Source organism: Artibeus jamaicensis, unplaced genomic scaffold (assembly GCF_021234435.1).
Source record: "Artibeus jamaicensis isolate MK-2021 breed Jamaican fruit bat unplaced genomic scaffold, CSHL_Jam_final contig_415, whole genome shotgun sequence".
NCBI lineage: Eukaryota > Metazoa > Chordata > Mammalia > Chiroptera > Phyllostomidae > Artibeus > Artibeus jamaicensis.
In genome coordinates, this window is record NW_026521823.1 from 8194943 (window position 1) to 8216347 (window position 21405).

A 21405-nucleotide genomic window follows, 5' to 3' on the forward strand; every position below is an offset into this window, starting at 1 on the left:
TTAGTTCACCCTGCTAGCCTCTGCATCCGCTGGGGTGCGTGGAGAGAGCGTGGACTTTAGAACGCAGAGTAACCTGCACAAGACATACAGTCTTTGCAAAGCTCAGTTGTGTTCTCCTTAAAAAACAGCCAGAAGTGGTTATTTCTAGGTAACAAGATTATCAATGATTTCTTTCTCTTAAATTGCCTATCAGTATAATTTACAATAAACATGATACATGATACTTTGTTGTTAGCTCTAAAAAATAAAATAAAAATAGCATGAATAGCAATAAAAATATGCAACTCAAAGGGTTGTTGAACGGAACATAGTAGGTACTCAGTAAACATTTTGTTCAGTCGCTGGGTGATTGAAATGCCTGGCACACCAGTTCTCAATTACTGTTGGTTGCATCTGTCTTGTTTTCCTGTAAGAGTTCCAGGGCAGCAGCCTCCCGTGGCAGTCACCCTGGGTTGCAGCAGTCACCACTGGTCCAAACTTCCCAGTCAGGACGTTTGGGTCCCCATCCCAAATTATCCCTTTTAGAAGGAAATCCAAACTGCTTCTTTGTACCATCTTTTTCTTTAAACTAATTCATTTTCCTTTTGCATTTCCTGTTAGAATTTTCTATTTGAATATTAGTATAATGAACTTCTATTTTAGTACTCTTAAAATGTAGCCCTAACATAAAAATTCACAAATCTTTTTAAAATAAACTAATTTTTCTCACAAAGTGGAAGTACCATGTTCTTTTAAGCTAATGGTATTGCCTGCAAAGTTATAAAAATATTCATCATTTTCTTCATGAAAAGTCATTTTCCTTCACACTTTGGAATTCCTTTGGTTTGTACCAGCCTTCACAAATTGGCGACTTCCATCCCAGCTCTGACACACAGCTTTTCAGCCAGTCCTGCTGTCACTGTGCCTGCTGCTTGACATTGATAAGATTCTTGTCAAACCTGGTGTTTTGCACAAACTAGTATTTAACCCTGGACAGGCTTTGCCACCTCATTTCAATTCAGCTTTTAAAAGACTGTCATGCCCTTATTCATAGATGATGAAAGTGAAATTCGGCTGTGTATCATTACATTTTATATTCTGGAGAGAACCATAAACTATTCTGGTCTTACTAATTCTCATTAAGTTAATTAGGCATCCTGAGATTTATGAATTCCTGTACAGTGTAGATACCATCACTGTTTACTATCCTTTCCTTCTAGTTCAGAGGCTCTATTTATCATACTATTTTAATAAGTAGCTTACATTGGTGGAAAATGGAGGAAGGAGGAGTTTTAATTTGAATAAAGGAATACACTTTAAATAATCTTATGGATAAATTCAGAATTAAAAAAAAATGTTTTACCGTAATACCTTTCAGGAAGGTACATAGTAAGTATTTGGAAAAACTGGAGAAAATCTTTTGACTCTGTAGTAGAGAGACTTCATACCTTCCTAATTCATTATTGTTGTCATTGATCCAGCCCTGGATGACTGGAGGAGAAATATCTTCATTCTTGAACAAGCAAAATATAACACATTTAATAGGAACAAACATTTGTCATGTTCTTCCTTTGTCTAAAATGATGAGCAGATTACCCTTCAAAAAAGTGCACTTTCAGCCCCCCTAGTCTCTGTTGAACATCTCAGCTGTTTCAGGTGTGGGATTACCAGTGACTAAAACATCATTCCTAAATTTTGGGAAACTTAGAAATAATATTATTACCACAAAATGTGCAATGTTACTAGCCTTAATTCAATCAAGTGGTTTATATTGTCTAATTTTCCTTTATCTCAGTTAATGGAAATAACTTCGTCTCCCTTATTACACTTCAAGAAAATCTTTGTGTTATGTTTTTCTTTCTCTAACCATTAAGAAGTTCTCCTAACCTCGGAAACAGGGTAATTTTTAAAAAAAGAGCTAAATCCTCGTATACTGAACATTTTGAAATCTCAACATGAGAGAAACATTTTGTAAATTTAAGCATCCTAAGAGTAATTTATATTTAGATTACACGATAATAAGTTATATGTCTACTGATTTATTAAGATAAAGTGGACTGAATGGTTGAGAATGTGAAGATTGTAGTTCCCTCTGTTCCAATGCTGATTATAACTGGCACACATGTGCCAGGCAGCACGTGTAACTCTTCACCTGCATAACTTATTTAACATCTATAAGAATTTTACGAAATAATTATTAGTATTTCCATTTTACACCCAAGGGAAACTACAAATACAAGTTCAGAGCCATTAAATAACTTGCTTAAAATCACTGAGCCAGGAAGCTGCAGAGTTGATGTGCAGGTTTCGAACTTGTCGACACCATAGTGCATGATCTGACACTTTTCCTGTAAATGGAGATAAGCAAAACGAACCTACTTGACGATTTTATGTGTGTGTGTGGGGTGGGGGGTTGATTAATGAAATAGTGTATATAAAAATGGTCAGCCTAGCAGTAAGCCTGTATTCAATATGTGATACGCTGTTTTGGTAAAGTATCTTTCAACCACTAATCATTCAATCTTTGTTCCCAGGGATTTAGAGAATTTTGTATAGAGAGCTGATGATGTATGCGAGTAGAGGTATCAGCTAATATTTTTTGAGGAGCTAGAACATGTTTAACATTGGGCAGAAAAAAGACTATTTCTTTTTTTGAATTTTATTTTATTTATTTTTAAGTATATTTTATTGATTATGCTATTACAGTTGTCCCATTTCTCCCCTTCATTCCCCTCCACCCTGCACACCCTTCCTCCCCACATTCCCCCCTTTATTTCATGTCCATGTGTCATAAGTTCTTCAGCATCTACATTTCCCACACTACTCTTGCCCTCCCCTTGTCTATTTTCTCTCCACCATCTATGCTCCTTATTCTCTGTACCATCTTCCCCCCTCCCCCTCCCATTCCCCTGTTGCTAACCCTCCATGTGATCTTCATTTCCCTGGCTCCACTCCTGTTTTGGGTGTCCACTTAGTTTGCTTTTGTTTTAGGTGTGGTGGTTAATAACTGTGAGTTTGCTGTCCTTTCACTGTTCATCTTTTTTTATCTTCTTTTTCTTAGATAAGTTCCTTTAACATTTCATATAATAAGGGCTTGGTGATGATGAATTCCTTGAATTTGACCTTATCTGAGAAGCACTTTATCTGTCCTTCCATTCTAAATGAAAGCTTTGCTGGATAGATCAATCTTGGATGTAAGTCTTTGGATTTCATGACTTGGAATACTTCTTTCCAGCCCCTTCTTTGCCTGTAAGGTCTCTTTTGAGAAATCCGCTGACAGTCTGATGGGAACTCCTTTGTAGGTGACTATCTCCTTGTTTCTTGCTGCTTCTAGAATTCTCTCCTTCATTTTAATCTTGGCTAATGTAATGATGATGTGCCTTGGTGTGTGCCTCCTTGGGTCCAACTTCCTTGGGACTCTCTGAGCTTCCTGGACTTCCTGGAAGTCTATTTCCTTTGCCAGATTGAGGAATTTCTCCTTTATTATTTGTTCAAATAAGTTTTCCACTTGTTGCTCTTCCTCTTCCCCTTCTGGTACCCCTATAATTTGATGTCGGAATTTTTAAAGATGTCCTGGAGGTTCCTAAGCCTCTCCTCATTTTTTGAATTCTTGTTTCTTTATTCTTTTCTGTTTGGTTGGTTGTTTCTTCCTTCTGGTCCACTCCATTGATTTGACTCCCAGTTTCCTTTCCATCACTATTGGTTCCCTGTGCATTTTCCTTCATTTCACTTAGTGTAGCCTTTATTTTTTCATCTAATTTGTGATCAAAATTGACCAGTTCTTTGAGCATCCCGATCACCAGTGTTTTGAACTGTGCATCTGATATTTTGGCTATCTCTTGGTCGCTTAGAAGTATTGGCTCTGGGGCTTTGATTTGTTCTTCTGTTTGAGCTATAATGCTTTGGTCTGTTCGCTCCTGTTACCTATGAGGGGTGGAGCCTTAAGCGTTCACCAGGGCGGTCAACCCAGTGTCTGGGTTGTGACACTGTATGTGGGGGTGGCGTCAGAGAGGGAATAGTTGTGCTTGCTCTATTCTCTCTCAGATTTCAGTCCCTGCTGCCGCTTCCCACAAGCAAATTGGGCCCTTCTGTTGCTAGTTCTCGGGTGGGTGGGCTTGTGTATGTTCCAGGACCTTGTGGGTCTCCAGTGAACTCTCCTGTGAGGCTGGGAGTCGCTCCTGGCACCACAACCCCTGCAAGTTTTTTCAGTCGGTGCCCCTCTCCATCGGCCTCTGACTCTGCCCATCTTACTGGTCTGGATGAATGTTTCGTTTTCAGATTTCCATACAGTTCAATTTTCCATTCGTTCTGGTTGTGTTTTTGTTTCTAAATCTCTGTTGTCCTTAAATTTGGTTGTGCAAGGAGGCACAGTGTTTCTACCTACGCCTCCATCTTGGCCGAAAGTCTTTCTTTAACCTACTTATTCTATTGCTAAAAGTGTTTAATTTTATACTGAGAGTTTCTTTTCACCTTCCAAATTTCACTGAAATTTACTTTTAAGATTAAACTACATTTTAGTTATCCATTTAGATATTTTCCTTTTAGATGCTAGTCCTTTAATTTCTACTATGCAAAAAAGTTAATAGATCACCAAATAACCTGTCAGAAAACTCACTTAACATTAACTAGTTATTCATAATACACTAATGATAATACTGTTCCAAAATATCCTTCAGCAATGCAAAATAATATCTTTAATTATGGTTAAATTTAAAACTTTGTATTGAGAAAATAATTCTCTTTAAATATAGGATGAAATAGTAGACCTGGTAGTAGGAGGGATTTTGCTTGATGACAGGCACGATAGGATCACGCAGTGTTGCAGCAGCTGCTGAAAATGTTAAAGCGAGGTGAGATTGCACTAACAGATTGGTACAGCGTGTGTTTATTGTTGGTGATAATAGTATTATATTCCAAGCAGACCACACTTGAAATATTCTGAATACTAGGATATACAGAATAGTAAACATTAAAATATATAAAAGAAAAGATGATCAAAATGATGGATAATTCAGGAAATAATGATGTTTGACAAATGATTCCAGGAACTGAGTCTTCTAAGTCTAAAAAATGGAAGAATAAGGAAAGGTTTAATACTTGTTTTAAAATAATTTAAAATATTTTATATGGCAAAGGAAACAGGCTCAACTAGAAAACGGAGGTAGGAGTTCCAGAAATGCAGGTGTATACTTTCTGGGAAAGGGGACAGAGCAGCGCCACTGGGTGCTCGAGGAAGCCTGCGCTCCCTCCACCAGAGCCCCCGGAGGCAGGGCGGCAGAACCATCACACCACCTGTGCGAGGCGGGGATGAGTTTCATACCACAGAGGTCAGATCGCTGGCTCCCAGAGCGCCTCCCATTTCTACAACTATGGCTTTATTAATGAGCCTGGTAGTTGATAAGGGTTTTGAAACATGTTACCTTTATGTTTAACCACAGAGAAATAATTTTAGTTCATTATGCAGATAATTGTCAGCATGAGTTGTTGGTATGAATGGGATTTAAATGTGAAAATGGCAAAGATCAGTTCTGTATTTTGTCAATTTGATAGGAAGATTTTTTTTCTAATTCCATTCCTTGAATCTGTATTTCAGGTCACTGTAGCATACCATGACTATTTGTCTCAGGTGGTCAGCTATCTAAAATCCATTAGGATGACTGCTGCAGAGTGAAAAGCAGTCTGGCATTATGGTCTAGTAATGATCACTTTCAGAGAAAGAATTGGTTAAACCATGTTATATTATATTTGCCTACCAATTTAAGATGTAAGAATGTTATAACTTAATGAGAATCAGATGATTAATGACTTGTCATTACAGCTCATATATATTAACCATAAAATGTATTTGCCCAATTAGCATACTTGGGGAAGCATTTGCTTTTGCAAAGATAAAGTTGTAGGCATTGACCTGAAAACATATCAACAGGCATTTTCCATTGTTAATCATTATTGTTATACTCCCACTTTTCAAATAGCGGTTTCTAACTGGTTTCTCTTTATGGCATTTATTAAAATTCTAAGGGTATGGTCTAAAGGCAGGATTTTTAAACAGGTTAATCATGTTAATATGTTTTTGCCTTTTTCTTAAAATATTCAGATATTATACAGTTAGGGTGTGTAACTTTTGATTGTTTTCAGTAAAGCTTCTTTGCTTCCCTCTTTTTGTTCTATTTGCCCTTTTTCTCTATAATTAAAAGGAAAAAGAAAGACCTCCTTTCAGAATAAACAGAAAACAGTGGTAACAATAGAATTATTTATAATGTGATTAGTTTTGTGGATGATTTTTTTTAATTTCTGAAAAAAATAAAAGGAGAGCAGATAGCAAGCATCTTTCTTCTTGCACTGGCTCTTTCAGCTTCTTCACGGCTTTTCTACTTTCCTTACCTGCCCCAAACAGTTCGAGAGAGAATCTCACAACAAACTTCCTGATTTTTAGCCAAGTCTGTGAGTTTAGATAGTTTAATTGAAGTAGGGATGTATATTTTATTTTTAAATGGTTACTTAATTCAGAATAATGGACAACATAGATGGCTTATTTGCTAAACTCTTTATAAGCATTACTTTATATAATTTTCCTTGTAAACCTATGAGTTCATGCCTGTGAGAAAACAGGCATAGGGAAGTTGAGTAACATGCAGAGGAAGCGGTGGAATTGAAACTCAGATTCAGATCTGACTGCCGAGACTGAGATTTTAAATAGCAATGCTATGATAAAGTATCTCTGAAGGGAATCTTTGAGTAGACTGGGATCTTTTGAGGCAGGAATATATTCCCTAATCTGACTTCTGGACAAGGCTTTTGAAATCTATTTAACCTTTAGCTAAAACAGGAAATGAGAGAGCTATACGTTTTACAAATTGTTCTTTGGACTTCACTATGGTATTTCAACAATGATATGGTATTCAATGATACTTATCCTGGGCTCAGGGCAGTAGCCATTCATTTATTTAAAATCGATCCTAAGCCAGCTATTAGAAAAAATTAATCATAACCACCTGAAGCAAGAAATATAAGTGCACACTACACGCACAGTGCATTGGAAAGAACTTCGGAGCAGACAGCCCAGGGGTCTCACTGAAGTGTGGTCACTCTCAACTTTGGGAGAGTTGCTCTGAGCCTTCATCGCTTCATCTGTAGAATGGTGAGATTAAGTCGAAATATCAAATGAGTTAAATACAAAAATACCAGGCACACAGTGGAATAAACATTCATTTTTTTTCCTGTACCAAGTGGTAAATAAACTTAGGTGTGTTTTGAGTGGAAGAGTATATTTTTATCATTTGAAATTTGATAAGGATGCCATGTCTGCTAGTCTCTTTTTTATATTGTATTCTCTTAGTTAACATATGGATGCAGTCCCTTGATATGCAGAAGTTGAACTTCAGTTGAATTTTCTTAAGTACCTTAGCTGCAAAAACTAGCTTATTTACTTTGAATTAAAGGGTGGACCCTAATGGGTTGGAGGAAGGACAGTGATGCATAGTACTACATTTGCTTTTATGCCGCGGTCCGGCCACAGCGGGTCAAGGGGTCCCACAGGTGAGGGTAGGCGTCGGCGCTGGGTAACAGACGACAGCACGCCTCAAAGGACAGTGAAGCTCTGTTCCGTTTATTGCAAGTACAAGCAGGTTTTTATATTTTCATTTTAGGTAGTGATTAACATTTGCAGTATAACATGATCATTTAAGCAGAAAAAACTAATACAAAGGTAATCAGTAAAAGTACGAAAGTTCCCATAGATTTAGTTATAATAAACAAAGATTATTTTAACCAGGAGAGCTATTAATCAGACAATTAGAAGTATCTTATTGTATGTTAAAGTTTCTCAGAATTTGTCATAGGGCAAAAGGATACGCTAGATTGAGTAGAGAAAATAGGAAATTTATTATAAGGCCCTCGTGATGTCTAACTTAGCTATCTACCTTTTTTTTGCCCAAAATGTTTTTCTGTGTACCATAAATTCTGACTCCCTAGTGACTGTTTAGTTTGTAATAACTAACTAGCTTTTGTTATTTCTTTGCCTGTCTAGTTGATATATATTCTTATTCAAGGTAAAGGAGGGGCTATTCCTATGTTGCAGGGGGCTTTCAAGGGTACTTCTTTTAAGTTTCTCTAGGAGTTCTTTTATAGACATGTTTTGTACTTTGATTCCCTCTAAGTAAGCAGTGAGATCATCTCCTGATTTCCTAGAGTATTCTATCTTATCTTGGGTGTTTTTCCAATGATCTGATATTGATTAAGCTTGAATTCTCAGATTGTTCTGGTTGTTTCTCTGTACCTATATTCCCTGACGTTTCTAGTATGATATCATTATTCTGTTCATTGAGCCAGGAAAGGTCTAGGCACACTATCTGAATCACTGCCAGGGTATTCATAATGATTAAAGCAAAAAGGGTCATGATCCCCAAAGCAAGCACAATCACAATAGGTATTGCAGGGCCTTCCATGCCACGTCCACCAGGTTGGAAACTGCTTCCTTGAAGTCTTACACCCCCTCTCAGGACCTTGTCACGGAGAGAGGGATCCAACAGTGGACGAGGCAGTGGACGTGGCACTTTTAGTGTCATTTAAACATACATTTTCTTTCATGTTAAAGTTTAGTTGTCTTATTTAGGTTGTGCTTTAGTTGGCAAAGCATAGAATAAAACCCTTGATCTAGGAATTCAGATGATTTCCTAATATCTTATATAATCATCAATAATTTCCATTTTATATAACTTTAGAAAACATACTCTTTTTTAAAAAGAGAAGATCACAGCCACAGTGAAATGTCTCCTAGTTCTCTTGAAATTCAGCCTGACACAGGAATGAACATATTATGTTATCTCAGCCATGCATTTGGAACACTTGTTTAGTGATTAGATTTTTTATCATATTTTTTTAAATTGGTGTTGTTTTTCACTTCTTTTCTGCCATAATTATTTAGCTTAAGTAAAATATTACTGGACATGGTACATTATTATAGAGTTGTTCTTAGAGCTGCTTTGAGGGGGAGGGAAAGTATGATTCCCCATTGTATTTTATTTTAAAAGGATATTTTGCTCGGACATTTAAAAACATGTTAGTCTATTATAAAATTTACTTATTTTAGTTATATGTAATAACCTTTTCCTATGTTAATAAAGCCTGATTTTTTCCCATTTGGGTATAGGTAAATTTTTACTCTAAAATGAGATTTCATTTATAGAAGTCAAAAGAAGGGATTGGATTTTCTCTACAATAGAAGGCAAAGGCAGATAGTCTCTGAACGCAGAGTTAGAGGCCCACATTCCAGTTTCATCCCTCCACTAGTTCCCTTTCTTATATTTTAATCAAGTCACTCGACCCAGCTTGTTCACAGCGTACAGCAGAGGTTGAACTAAGTTGGGTTTTTAATTTTTGTTGTTTAGGGGTTACAGAGTTTAGAGGAACTAAGAAAGAGAAAAGCAAGGGGATACTGTTAACATACATGTATATAAACACACACTTTAACCTGAACCAATCTATTTTATGTTAGAATTCAACATACAATATTTTATTTGAAACATGAGGACGATATTTACCCCCCAGAAGTGGATAATGGTTTTTGTAAAAGTTGATTCTTGCTCAATCAGGTTGTCTCCAGTTCCCCTTCCAGTTCTGAAATTCGGGGTTTCTTACCCTTATTACTCAGAAGCATAATGAAGGGCAGACAGAGGACCTGTGTTCTAGTTCGAGTGGTGGTGCTTATTATCTGAGCAAGTGATAGCTCTATAGTCGTTTGGACTGTTGTTTACAGAAACTTCCTCTTACAGTATGTGGTTCCAGGCTGCCACAGCCCAGTTTATTTTGTGATGGAGCTATAAATATTGAATTAGAGCATATTTCTTAAACAAGGATAATTGGTAAACCTAACATTCGTGTCGATACCTGACTCTAGTGGACACAAGTATTATCCATGATACTCACAAAAAATAATGATTGATTCAGCTTTTACTTTCAAATTTCAGTTACTTTAATATAATAGAATATTTGAGCTAAAATAGATCATTTAAAAATATTTTAAATTCTACTTTTGGAGTCCATTACATTATTTTGTTTGTTTGTTTTGAATGAGACAGAGATACTTTATTTCTTAATTCAGACTGACAAACTGAAAGGTCCGAGTTTTCCAGTGGGAAACCGAGAGGAAATGCTACTAAGACCCAGGGTATAATCAGAATTAAACACAACCTAGAGCTAGTTCCGACAGCTCAATAATCTTCAAAGTTGTTTTCACATAGTAATTAATTAATAGCATCCCACGGAGGAGAGAAATTTACTTCTCATGCTCTAATTATGATATCACTGATAAACACAAGAAGAATCCAAATGGACTGAGATATACCATTTTAATAAGCGGCAGGTCAGCAAATACTTCATCACTTACGAAGGACCCGCCATATCATCAGCACTATATGAGGCACAAAGTGTATCCACGGACGTGGCCTATTTTTTTAAAAGACTATTTTTAAAAGCAATTTTAGATTCATGAAATACTGAGAGGAAGATACAGAGATTTTCCACGTGCTGATGGCCCTCACACAGGCACAGCCTCCCCCATCATCACATGTCCCCACCCGAGTGGTACGTCTGTTACCGTTGATGAGCCTGCACTGACATGGTGGTGACTGCCCACAGGCCACAGGTAACACATGTCAGGGCTCAGTCTTGGTGGCGTGCATTCTGTGGGGCCAGAAAAAAGTATAGCAACATAATGGTATCACACAAAATAGTTTCCTGGCCCTAAAAATCTTCTGCCTATTCATCCTTTTGTTTCCCCCGCCATCCCTTGGCAATCACTAATCTCTTCACTGTCCCCATAGTTTCGCTTTTATTACTTGACATTTTGGAAAAGCAGATTTGTCTTTCACATGATTGTTTGCTTAGGTTTTATATTAAAATCAGTTTATATTTTTTATAAACTGAGTACACAGCTAACCAGGCAGGCAGAAGGTGGCCTGGAAATTCATACAGTAAGCCATTTAAGCCTTTTATATATGAGTCACTAAGGAGATATGTAGTCATTAGTACTCCATTGTTCAAAATATCCTAAAGTTTAAGGATTATTGCCGAGGGTACGTGGCATACATTTGATATGCTGGCTTGTGTTTGTGACTACTGTGTAAATTCTGCGAGAAGGAACCAACTAGAAATAACTATTAAATTACACACAAAATACTCTCATCTATTCAAGCACAGGTAACAGCACAAAATAAGTTTTTCTAAGTGTTTTTGTGAAGAGAATTACCATCCCCAATCTCCGGTTCCACCAACCAGAAATCTCTCCTTTCTCCTCACAAAGTTATGGCTGTGGAGAAATGCTAAAGGAATGGTAAGTTAAGGTAAGGCAACTCAGCAAGTTAAGTAACTATGAAGATACAGCTGGAGCAGAGGAAGACAGTGTTGTTAGCAAATGGAGCTCCCCACAAAAGTTCCACAGAGGGTTGGGTCAGCATTTAGGCCTTAGAGGCAGAGGCAAAAGAAGAAATGTCCAAAATGAAAAGGGGAAAGTGGCAAACCCAAACTTCCGGGCACACGGGAGCAGGAAGTTTTCTCTTCCTTTTGCCTGGCCCAGGGTTTCTCAGCCTCAGTGGTGCTGGCGTTCGGACTGGGTAGTGCTTCGTCGTGTGGGCTGTCCTGTGCTTTGTAGGTGTTCAGCAGCATCCTCCATCGCTGACCATTGGATGGAGTAACAGCCTCCCCCAGTCCTACCTATTTAGTCTGTAAAAACCAGAAATGTCTCCCGACCCACAAGTGGACGCCACTTGCACCCTCAGATGTGACAGTCAAATATATCTAGATATTGGCTAATGCCTCCTGGGGTATGAAGTCACTCCCCGTTGGGAAGCACTGATCCAACATCTTTCTCAGGGTACTGATTTGCCCTCTTTGCTGCACCTCACCTTACTGTTTGTGGGACAGAGAACCTGACCTCTAAATGTATTTCACAATTCCTACTGAAGTATATTCAGCGGGCCAAGTGACCGATTTACAATGAACTTCTCCAACACAGCTCATTTACAAATGAGGGGATATGTATTTGCCTCTGATCTTACTTGTGGATACGCTATGCTAATGAGAAGCTAGAGATGATATTCAGGAAAGATGTAGTATGTCCTGCGGGACATGTTTTATATAATACACAAAATTGTACGTCTCCTTTTTGCATTGGTGCTTTGAGTTTTTTTCAAAACATCACTTCATTTATGCTTGATATCATGATGATTATTGCATCTTGCATCTTTTCACTAAAAGGAACAATAAATTAGTAAATACTGGCATGAAAAGAAGGCACATTTTAAATACTAGTCATTTAGTGAGCAAAAATGTGAGTTCAATAAAATGGTGACAGATCTCAAAAGCTTAGGTGAAGATGACACTGGTTGCTTCCATTTTATCAAATCGATTGCAAGTCCTTGAAAGAATGCTGCCTAGAGTCAGAAACAAAGCAGCCCTGGTCTGGCCTTTTTCTGTAATGAGCTCTATGGCTTGGGAAAATCACTTCACCTCTCTGGGCGTAGAGATTCCTCGTCTGTCAGATATGGGGGGGCAGGCTGGATGGCATGCCAGGACTGTGCCAACTCAAGCACAGAGTTAAATTTTTAAATATGTTCAGAAACTATGAAATAATTTTTTTGAGTTTTAAATCTGTTACATAGTAGTACAACCTAAAATAACAAGATAGGCTAAAAGAACAAGGTATAAATTTCATTCAAAGATGAGTCCAAATAAACTGATGTGTTAAATTGAGCTGTGTCACACAAATGGAAAGTGGTACTTATTCCATCTAAAAATTACCGTCTACTATAGGGAAGTGGTGTTTGTGGGAAATCAGGTTTGCCCTCAACTACTCTGCAGGAAGAATATTTTAAAAGTTTGAAAAGCAAGATTGTGTCTTTGATAATAACTGAAAACCAAGCTGTCAGTATCATTTTATTTTTTGCTTGCATTTTGTATAAAGAGAGAGCAAAAACATCAAGTAATGTAAAAGAAATCTCAAGATCCGTCATCTCTATGAAACCATTTAATTAGCTCTGGCTGGTATAGTCTGTGAATCTTTTAAACACAGTAGAGACAGCTTTTCAAATAGCAATGTCATATTTATTATGTAATGCAGCTCACTCAGCAGATGTGGTGTTCTGTCCTTAACAATGTATTTTACTGGTATAAGTGTAGATTTTATATGTTCTGCGGCCAGTTCTGAAGCTGGGTGTGGAGAAAAATAACATTCCATTCTAATTCCTTGTGGGGGCAACTTCGCCTGCAAGTCCCCCCATCGCCATGGATGAAAGTGAAACTGCCAAGACTTGATCTGCTTCGGGAGGGGAGGTGGTCAATCTCTCAGAGGAGAAAGACTAAGAACCTCTTCCTCAATGGCTTTTATTAGGTTGTAATACACAGGAATAGAGGTAAAGTTCATCAATCAATGTCAGTCAGCAAGGATCAAACAGTAGATAACATTTCAAAGAAATCTGAGGGCTTAGTCTGAGTCAGTATCTGTCAGGTAAGGGGGTTGCAAAAACTTTGGGAGACACTGCTTGGACCCTTATATGAATGGAAGCACTCTTAGCAAAGCAGGCTTCACAGGACTTTGCGAACTCTTTCTTATGCCCTATCACCCTGGATCCCACTCCAGCCGGCAAAGGGCTGCACAACCTTCCCAGTCATAGGTTTTTAGGCTTAAGTGAATTAGAGCCAGGAAGCGATTCTCCCAGACAGAAATGGGGACTCAGGCTATGTCAGAATAGCGGGGGGCAGGGGAGGCGCGAGGGTCCATCACTCCCTCTTTGTTGCAGCCCCTCCAAGTCCTTCCTTGATGGCCTTCCACATGATCGTATCTGGCATAGGTTGCCCCCCCTCTGAGGGGTCTTACCCATCTCTGACTAACCGATCAAGCATTGGGGAGAGGGGATGAAGCAGAAGCAGTGTTGCTGCCAGAGACAAGCTTTGTCTCCTTAGTGGCTCTCATTACGGAGGTCCCTCACTCAGCCTTAGCCACGGGGGGTAGTTACAATTCCTGAAACCAGGCAGAGCAGTTCCCAATAATTCCTGAAATGATTATTTCATCTTCTGCATTACCAAATAACGGATTGCTTGTTTTTTCTTGTTGTTCTCAGTTAACATGCAAAGCTTCAAATGCTGTCAGTGTTTATACAATTAAATAGCTCCTTTCAAATGTAGCTATATTTAATAATCATCCATCAGAACAGTGACCAGAATGATAAAACTAATTCTTTTCTTTCCTGTACACTTCTTAATTTTCTTCCTGCAATTTAATTGCTTACTAAGTTATAAACATATATGATGCTTCCAACCATTTTGAGATTGATTGTTAATGAAAGGGGCACAGAAAAAGGAGACCTAATCGGGAGTTTGTGTCTAAAATATTTGGTTTGGTCAATTGTTCTTTATCTAAACTTTTAAAAGTAACTTTGTTGTGCTGCCTCACTATTGTTTGATTGCATTTCCCCAAGGGTTTATAGAAAGCTTTTCTCAGATGTGTATTTGCTATTTCTATATCTTTTGTAAAATGTCTGATCATATGTTCTGCCAAATCTGCTATGAGTTTTGGCAATTTTCTTTAACAGAAGGACAGTAAAACAACAAAGATGCATGTTGGAATTTCTAAAATAAAATGTAGTTTTTGAGTTATATCAAATATTGACAGCTTCCTCCATTCTCTTACTTAGGTGATGAAATCCCTTTCAGGATGGTCATTAATTTTTAGCTATTGGTTTACTTCTTCTACATACAAACTGAGATTTTAAAGGTTTAGCAGAAGTCTTTGAATGTAAACTCAGGTTTGCCTTAAGTGTTAGGGCAAAGCCCTACAGTTTGCTAGGCTTGGTATCCTTAGCATAACTGGAAATAATGGTTCTTTCTTATGAATACCATGTGGGATGCCTAATGAGGGTTATGTTCATGCCAAATATTAAAAATTATTTCTAAATACTAGGATTTGATCACATCGTCTTCACCTTTCTGTTCCCATTAGATAAAACTGGGATAGTTAGATGGGTAAAATGTAAAGAGAGTAGAACTCAGTCTTTCATATAACTTCCTATGTTATTAATAGGGTCAAAGGAAAATGATACTTTGGGGGAAAATTCAGAGATAAAGTGAGGAGGAGAAAGAAGTAGGATGAATTTCTGAAGCCATGCAAAGTATCGTGCTCTGATAATGCAGTTGGAACTGAAACAACTTTTGCCATAGGCCTGCTTCTTTCCACAAACAAAACTGAGCCAATTTTTTTCTGTCTCTAAAAGGGAACATACTTCATAGCCACATTAATTGACAAACACTAAAATAACAGGGTGGCAGCACTCAGTAAGAAACCAGTGTGGCTTTTGGCTCCATTTCTGTTGCTTCTAAGTGCTTTTCAAATGTTATGATTAACTATAGTCTTTCTGCTTATCCTAATTTGCCCACGCTATTCCTTAAGCTGGCTGACCCACTCCCTCAGTAAGAAAGAAAATGAGAAGAAATTAGTTTGTTTCTTACTGTGGTTATTGCTGTGTCTTGCATGAAGCCTTCTGTATATGTAAATTGTGTTTCCCTCCTCATTCCAATCCATTATTTTTTCCTGTCTCTAGATGTAAGGTTCTTAATGAAGCTGGAGATTTCGTCAAATGAGGACAGAGACTGGTGACCATTCTGAGGCTCTTCCAACCCTTTTCCATGTCTTACCAAACCTCTTTCCATGATAAACACCTAGAAGTATTTAGAAGCCCAAATAGTGAAGAAAATTTTTATCACGATGCTTGGATTTCTATGTTTTCACACTAGTGTGTCATGTAATTTGAAGAGAGAATCATGCTGTTATGTGGAAATGGTTTCCTTTTCTAGAATTAAGTTTGATTCTAATATCACCACTATAAGTGTTTATTCTTCTGTTACCTAGGACCAAAAGAGGTTTTCTTCTTCCTCTTGCCTCTCTCTGTTATAAACGTTGATGGATATGAGTCATAGGCAGCTTAAGAGGGTGTATCAAGATGAGACCATAAAATGTATTTAACTTAGGCAACTTGGAGCTGTTTTGAACATGTTTCATCACTATGTTTTGCAAATAGGAGGAAGAAGGAACCTATGACCAGACCCTCGAGTTCCGCAGAGGAGGTGATGGCCAGCCACGGCGATCCACTCGGCCAACCCAGCAATTTTACCAACCTCCCCGGGCCCGGAACTAACAGGAAAAGGTAAAGTTGACATTGTAAGGTGATTTCCATATTTAAAAAAGATGCCATTTATGTGAAATAAGGAGGTCCCATTATTAATATTTCATAATAGTGTAATAGGAAAAAGTGGTGTTTTAAAAACTTCCAGTTATAACACATTTAAAATTAAGCCATAGTTGTAAACTGCTTTGCCCCAGGCCTTTGCCCACAAATGCGATCTCTAATCCCCTTTTTTCTCTCAACACACTCTCATCTAATGGAGGTGGACGGTCAGCAAAGTGACCACAGGTTTGAGAGCAGGATGATGAAAGGAAACAAAGGACTAATCTGGATAATGAGTATATTTTTTAATTTTTTTAATTAATCTCAATTCTTTTTAAGAAAGAGTAAATGTTTTAGAGTACACCTTAAGGAATTGGGAGAAGACAACATGCTTGCTTATTGAGATGTAATTTGGGGGCCTCAGGCTGTCGATCCAGAACAGAAACTTTGAAAATCATCTCCCACTGAACGGAAGAAAAATATGACGAAACATTAGGAAATTGTAGGAGTAATTTGAGGTGTCTCATTTTGATGACCAAAGACATTATTTGTTAGTACATTTTTGGAAGGAAATATTTTTTTAATACTCAGAGTTTTCCCATTCCAGCTTTTGTTATCTATCACCCTAAAGAGAATTTTAGACTTAATTGTATCTGTTTTTCTCAGTCTCTTCTCAGTAACAAGACCATTGAGAATTTTAAAGAAATCGTTCTTAATTCCTCCTTTCAGCTCCTTGTTTCACTAAGGCTGTTTTCCACATCATATTTGTCCCCTGCAAAGTGATGCTCAAGTTTTCAGACCAGCTGCGCCTGTTCAGAACTGGAAATGCAGCCAGCCTGAGTTGAGATGAGCTATTAGTGAAAAAATGCATACCAAATTTTAAAGAGTTAGTTTTAAAAAGTAAAATATCTCAATAATATCTTCATAATTTTTGTTGATCACATTGAAACATTTTAGATAGATTGGGTTAAATGTGTTATTAAAATTAATTTTACTTCTGCATTTTATTTTTTTTTAACGTGGCTACTGGAGAATTAAAAATGACACGTGTCTCACGTTCTGTTTCTGCTGGACGGCGCTGACCCAGAGTCTCGCACCTTCCCCAGCGCCCCCATGGCTCCTTCAATGGTTACAAATTAGCACTGTCATCTCTAAGTGAAGACAGCTTTCATGTCCCAGCTCTTACCTCTTCGTGTTTTAATTGGCCTGGAGAGGAAACATGACTTCTGATTTTCCTGAGCAAGACCGTGTATAACAGCTTTCTCCTTTTATCATTGGCTTTTCTTTGTGTTTAATTCAAGGATATTTAGTAAACAGATATAAAATGCCTAAATAAAAAAAGTGATAAAACACTTAAAATAAGTTTAGTATACTTACAGTTAAATCTTTCTTAAGGTGAATGAAAACTGAGAATTTCCTCTTAGCTTCCTGAGGTGTTTTAAATTGTTTAGAACAAGTTTTAAAATAAGGCCAAAGGTCCCTACCACCACCACCCTCACATACACATATACTTCACCCAAAGTGGGGAGGGACTGTGTTCTACTTGAGCCTGGTACTGAGGATATCAGCAACTACAAAAGCAGTTGATACGGGGGGTCGGGGTTAGTGAGAGGAGGGGTCTCAGGGAGGGATGTGGGGAAGTAGGCCCACATCGGAGGAAAAGTGGTAACTAGTCAGGTCAAAGCTTTGAGGGAAGACCCAAAACTTCAAATTTTTAGTTCATGGCCTTTTTGTAGCTGCTATAGACAACTTAGAAATATGAACAGATATAGACAGAGAAATTAATCAGTGAAACTGACCAAAACTATGTGTATTTGGCAAGTTTTCTGACATTGCAGTCATAGGAACCAGGCTGCGGTAGTAGGGGTAGGCTTTAGAAATTAATTTTAAGCTTCATTTTCTTGGTAGAGCAGAGTCCTACCAAGAGAAACCTCTAAAGAGATTTTAAAGGCCAAGGAAAGATTAAAGAGGGGAAGAAGCACAGACCCCAGGAAGCAACCTTCTGTGGCTCCAGTAGCGTACATAAGCCAAAACACTGGGTGTTCACGGTATTTATTGGTAGTGGCCAAAGGGAATGGCTTTAGACACTTTCAGAATTTGGATTGTTTGGTGCTATCATGAACTTTCGAATAAGAGTGACATGTTCAAAATTACACTTACAATGTTGGATGTCGATGGATTATACCATCTAAGAGGTGAATGCAGTGGTCCAGTCAAGAGGGGTCAGGCTTTCACGTCCTGCTCCGAAAGGAGAAATGGCAGGCCCATCAGTGTGGGGTTCCCTGGTGCAGTGGAGGGTAAGGCTCAGCGTGGGAAGCAGTTTAATAAATGTTGACTCACTTTGAACTTCATTTCTAGTTTCTTATTTGTTTGATGGAAAAATCATCTTTTCAGTTTCCCATATTAACCACAAATGTTGAAAAGTACAGCTAATCATATATTGCTACATAAATACCATGACTTTGTTCATTTTCTAAGGTTTTAACACTGTTTCGAACTGGTAAAATAGCTATTTTTAATTAATTAATTAATTAATTAACTTAATCTTTACCTGAGGCTGTTTATTGATTTGAGCAAGAGAGACATCAGTGTGAGAGAAAACCTGATCAGTTGCCTCTCGTACACACCCCAACTGGGTATCGAACCCACAACCTGTGTGTGTGCCCTAGTCGGAAATCAAACCTACAGCCTTTTGGTGCACAGGATGATGCTCCAGCCAGCTGAGCCACTTGGCCAGGGATGGTTCAAGATATATTTTTAAATGTGAAGAATTTGTTTGACAATCTGGTGTGGTGACATTTTTCAAATCAAGGTCAGGGAAATGAACACTATTCCTGAGACAGCTGTCGTGGAGCCCGGTGGTGCCGGCAGGCTGGGCTTCTTGTGAGGATGGTAGTACCCAAAGCTCTGTACTTTGGGGGGACTCTTCACCTTGGGAGATGTACGAGTGGTTGTGTGCAGCCATGGGAGCTCCGCCTGGCCCTGCCCGAGCATTCTTTTATACATGAAACTCAAACAGAACCAGAGCAAACAAGGCTTCTCTCCACTTGCTCTCAGCTTTTTCTGTTGTCACCACCCAAAGTGTTTCAACTAGACTGGTACCTATAAAGGTAAAGAGCGGACAAGGGAGGTGACAGACTGAAATAAATGACCCATGTGAACCGAACTACCATATTTTGCCGTGTGTAATGCGCACCCACGTTTTTGTGCACATTATTCATGGGATTATTATACCCGTGGTATATAATCATAATACCCATGTATAATGCGCATCATTTTTCCCTCAAAACTTTGTGTAAAAAATGCACATACACGGCAAAATACAGTAGTTCACAGGTGTTCAAAGGGGAAATGGAGGTGGAAGGACGGAGGTAGAAGTGGTTCACGGGCAGGCTGTTACTTTTTTAAGTCATTCTCTGTTAAAAACTATTTGGTTAATGGAAATTCCTAAAATCAGCTTGCTAACAATAAAGGGGCTAAGGGTGACACAGATGTACTATAAGAATTTAAAAGAAAAAATTACTCTTTTTCCTCCTTTTATTTATTTATTTTTAATAGTTCATTTTTATTATATTTTTCCATTACCAGTTATCCCCCATCCCCTCTGCCACCTCCATCCCCTCCCCACTCACCCACCTCTCCCATGTAAAAGAAAAAATTATTTTGAAAGATTTTGCTTTGGGGTTACATATTGCTTTATATAAATTATGTTTATAAATTAGACAGCAGTGTCCATTTTATTCCACTTGAGATCTATTGATATTTATACAGGCACTTAACATTTACAGCTCAGTTTCGGTAGAAGTGTGTGTTGAGTATGGAAAATTCAATTTGTGGATCCAATTTCACTTTCTTCCTCTCTTTCTTTAAAATAGAGTCTCGATGAAGAAAGGAGCCCATGATGGAAACATCCTGGTGAAACCTGTTGGTGGACCTTCCCATTTTCCTTTGTAGCCAGGGTGGATATTATTATTTGGAGAATGAAAAAGCAGATTTTAGGGGGGAAAATTTGACCTACACAAAGAATGGGGAAAAACACTGAACTCAGTGAAACAAATACATTTTACAAGCGAAAGAATTTTTTCTTCTGCTATCAATAAAACCAATGTGCTATTACATACATTGTTTTGCAGTATGTTTTATTTGCTGAATGTTATCTTTCTCCTTCACCTGGTATTAACATCATACTAATTGTCTTGTAGATAGAGGAGCAATGCCACATACTGGAGACTCCCCTAATAATTACAGAATAAACTGACTTACACAGCTTGCTGCACTTTTTGCAAGACCAACCTGAAGCCAAATGGCAGTTCTTAGTACAGAAAGTACTTAACTGCTAAGTACAACAGCAAAAAGTACTCAAAAGTCAAATACGTTGTTTTTAGCACTCTATTAGCTTTTCCAAATGCAGTTCAATTATACAGCTGTACCTGAACAATAATGACAAAAACAAGACAAAAAATGCAATTCAATGCTAAAACAGGCATTCCATCCCCGTAATGTGTGCAGTGGATCTTTCAGGACGCACCTAAGTTGCAAATAACAGAAAACCCAACTCGGACTACTTCCATGTTTAGCTTAAACCCCGAAGAGCATTTACTGGCTCACTGCACTCCCAGAAGCTCATTAGGCTTCAGTTCGTTGAATTCAGTGACTCAGACTTCTCAGGAAAGACCCTGATTCTTCCTATCACTCCTTCCTGCATGCCCTGTCATCAGCTTCATTTATAGCAAGCTCCCCATGTGGTCACAAGATGGCTACAATTCCCAGGGCTATTAAGTGCAAGGGTGAGGTTGGGGTCACTTCTAGCTAGAAATGCATTAAGAAGGGAAAAGAAGCTTCTCTCCTCAGCCCTATTCACCCATATTGTGCTGCTTTTGTGCTTATCAACCAATAACTTCCCCAAGGGTCTGTGAATCAGTTTGGGCCTGATCCGAGTGCCCCAGACTTACAAGTGGGAGTGGTTTGCTTCCCGGAAACATACTTGATTTGAGGCAGAGGATATGCATCTGAAAATCAGGAGAATTGGCTGAAAGGAGAAGGTGGAGGTGTTGGAGAAGCAACCCAGGCTGTCCATTGCAGAGAACCAGTATGTCTCTGAATAGAGAACTACAAAATCTTCATTTACTAGGACAGAAATAGTCTTCCCCTTAGTCTCCATCCTCAGAACAGTTAGGGGGAAAATAAAACGAGGAGGGAGGGAGGGAGG

General features: G+C 38.3%; 1 protein-coding gene across 3 annotated transcripts in view; it reads left to right on the forward strand.

Annotated features, from left to right (window-relative positions):
* The window catches only part of TDRD3 (tudor domain containing 3), a 174780-nt gene extending 154466 nt beyond the window's left edge, over window positions 1–20314 (forward strand). For 2 of the 3 annotated variants that reach the window (XM_037140540.2, XM_053665473.1), the window contains exons 14-15: window positions 16050–16175; window positions 20072–20314. In XM_037140540.2, the coding sequence (XP_036996435.2) occupies window positions 16050–16175; window positions 20072–20150 (205 nt within the window). In that variant the 3' untranslated portion in view covers window positions 20151–20314. The remainder of the gene's footprint in view (window positions 1–16049; window positions 16176–20071) is intronic. The other variant, XM_053665472.1, reaches the window with a different exon arrangement.
* The last annotated feature ends 1091 nt before the right edge of the window (window positions 20315–21405 follow it).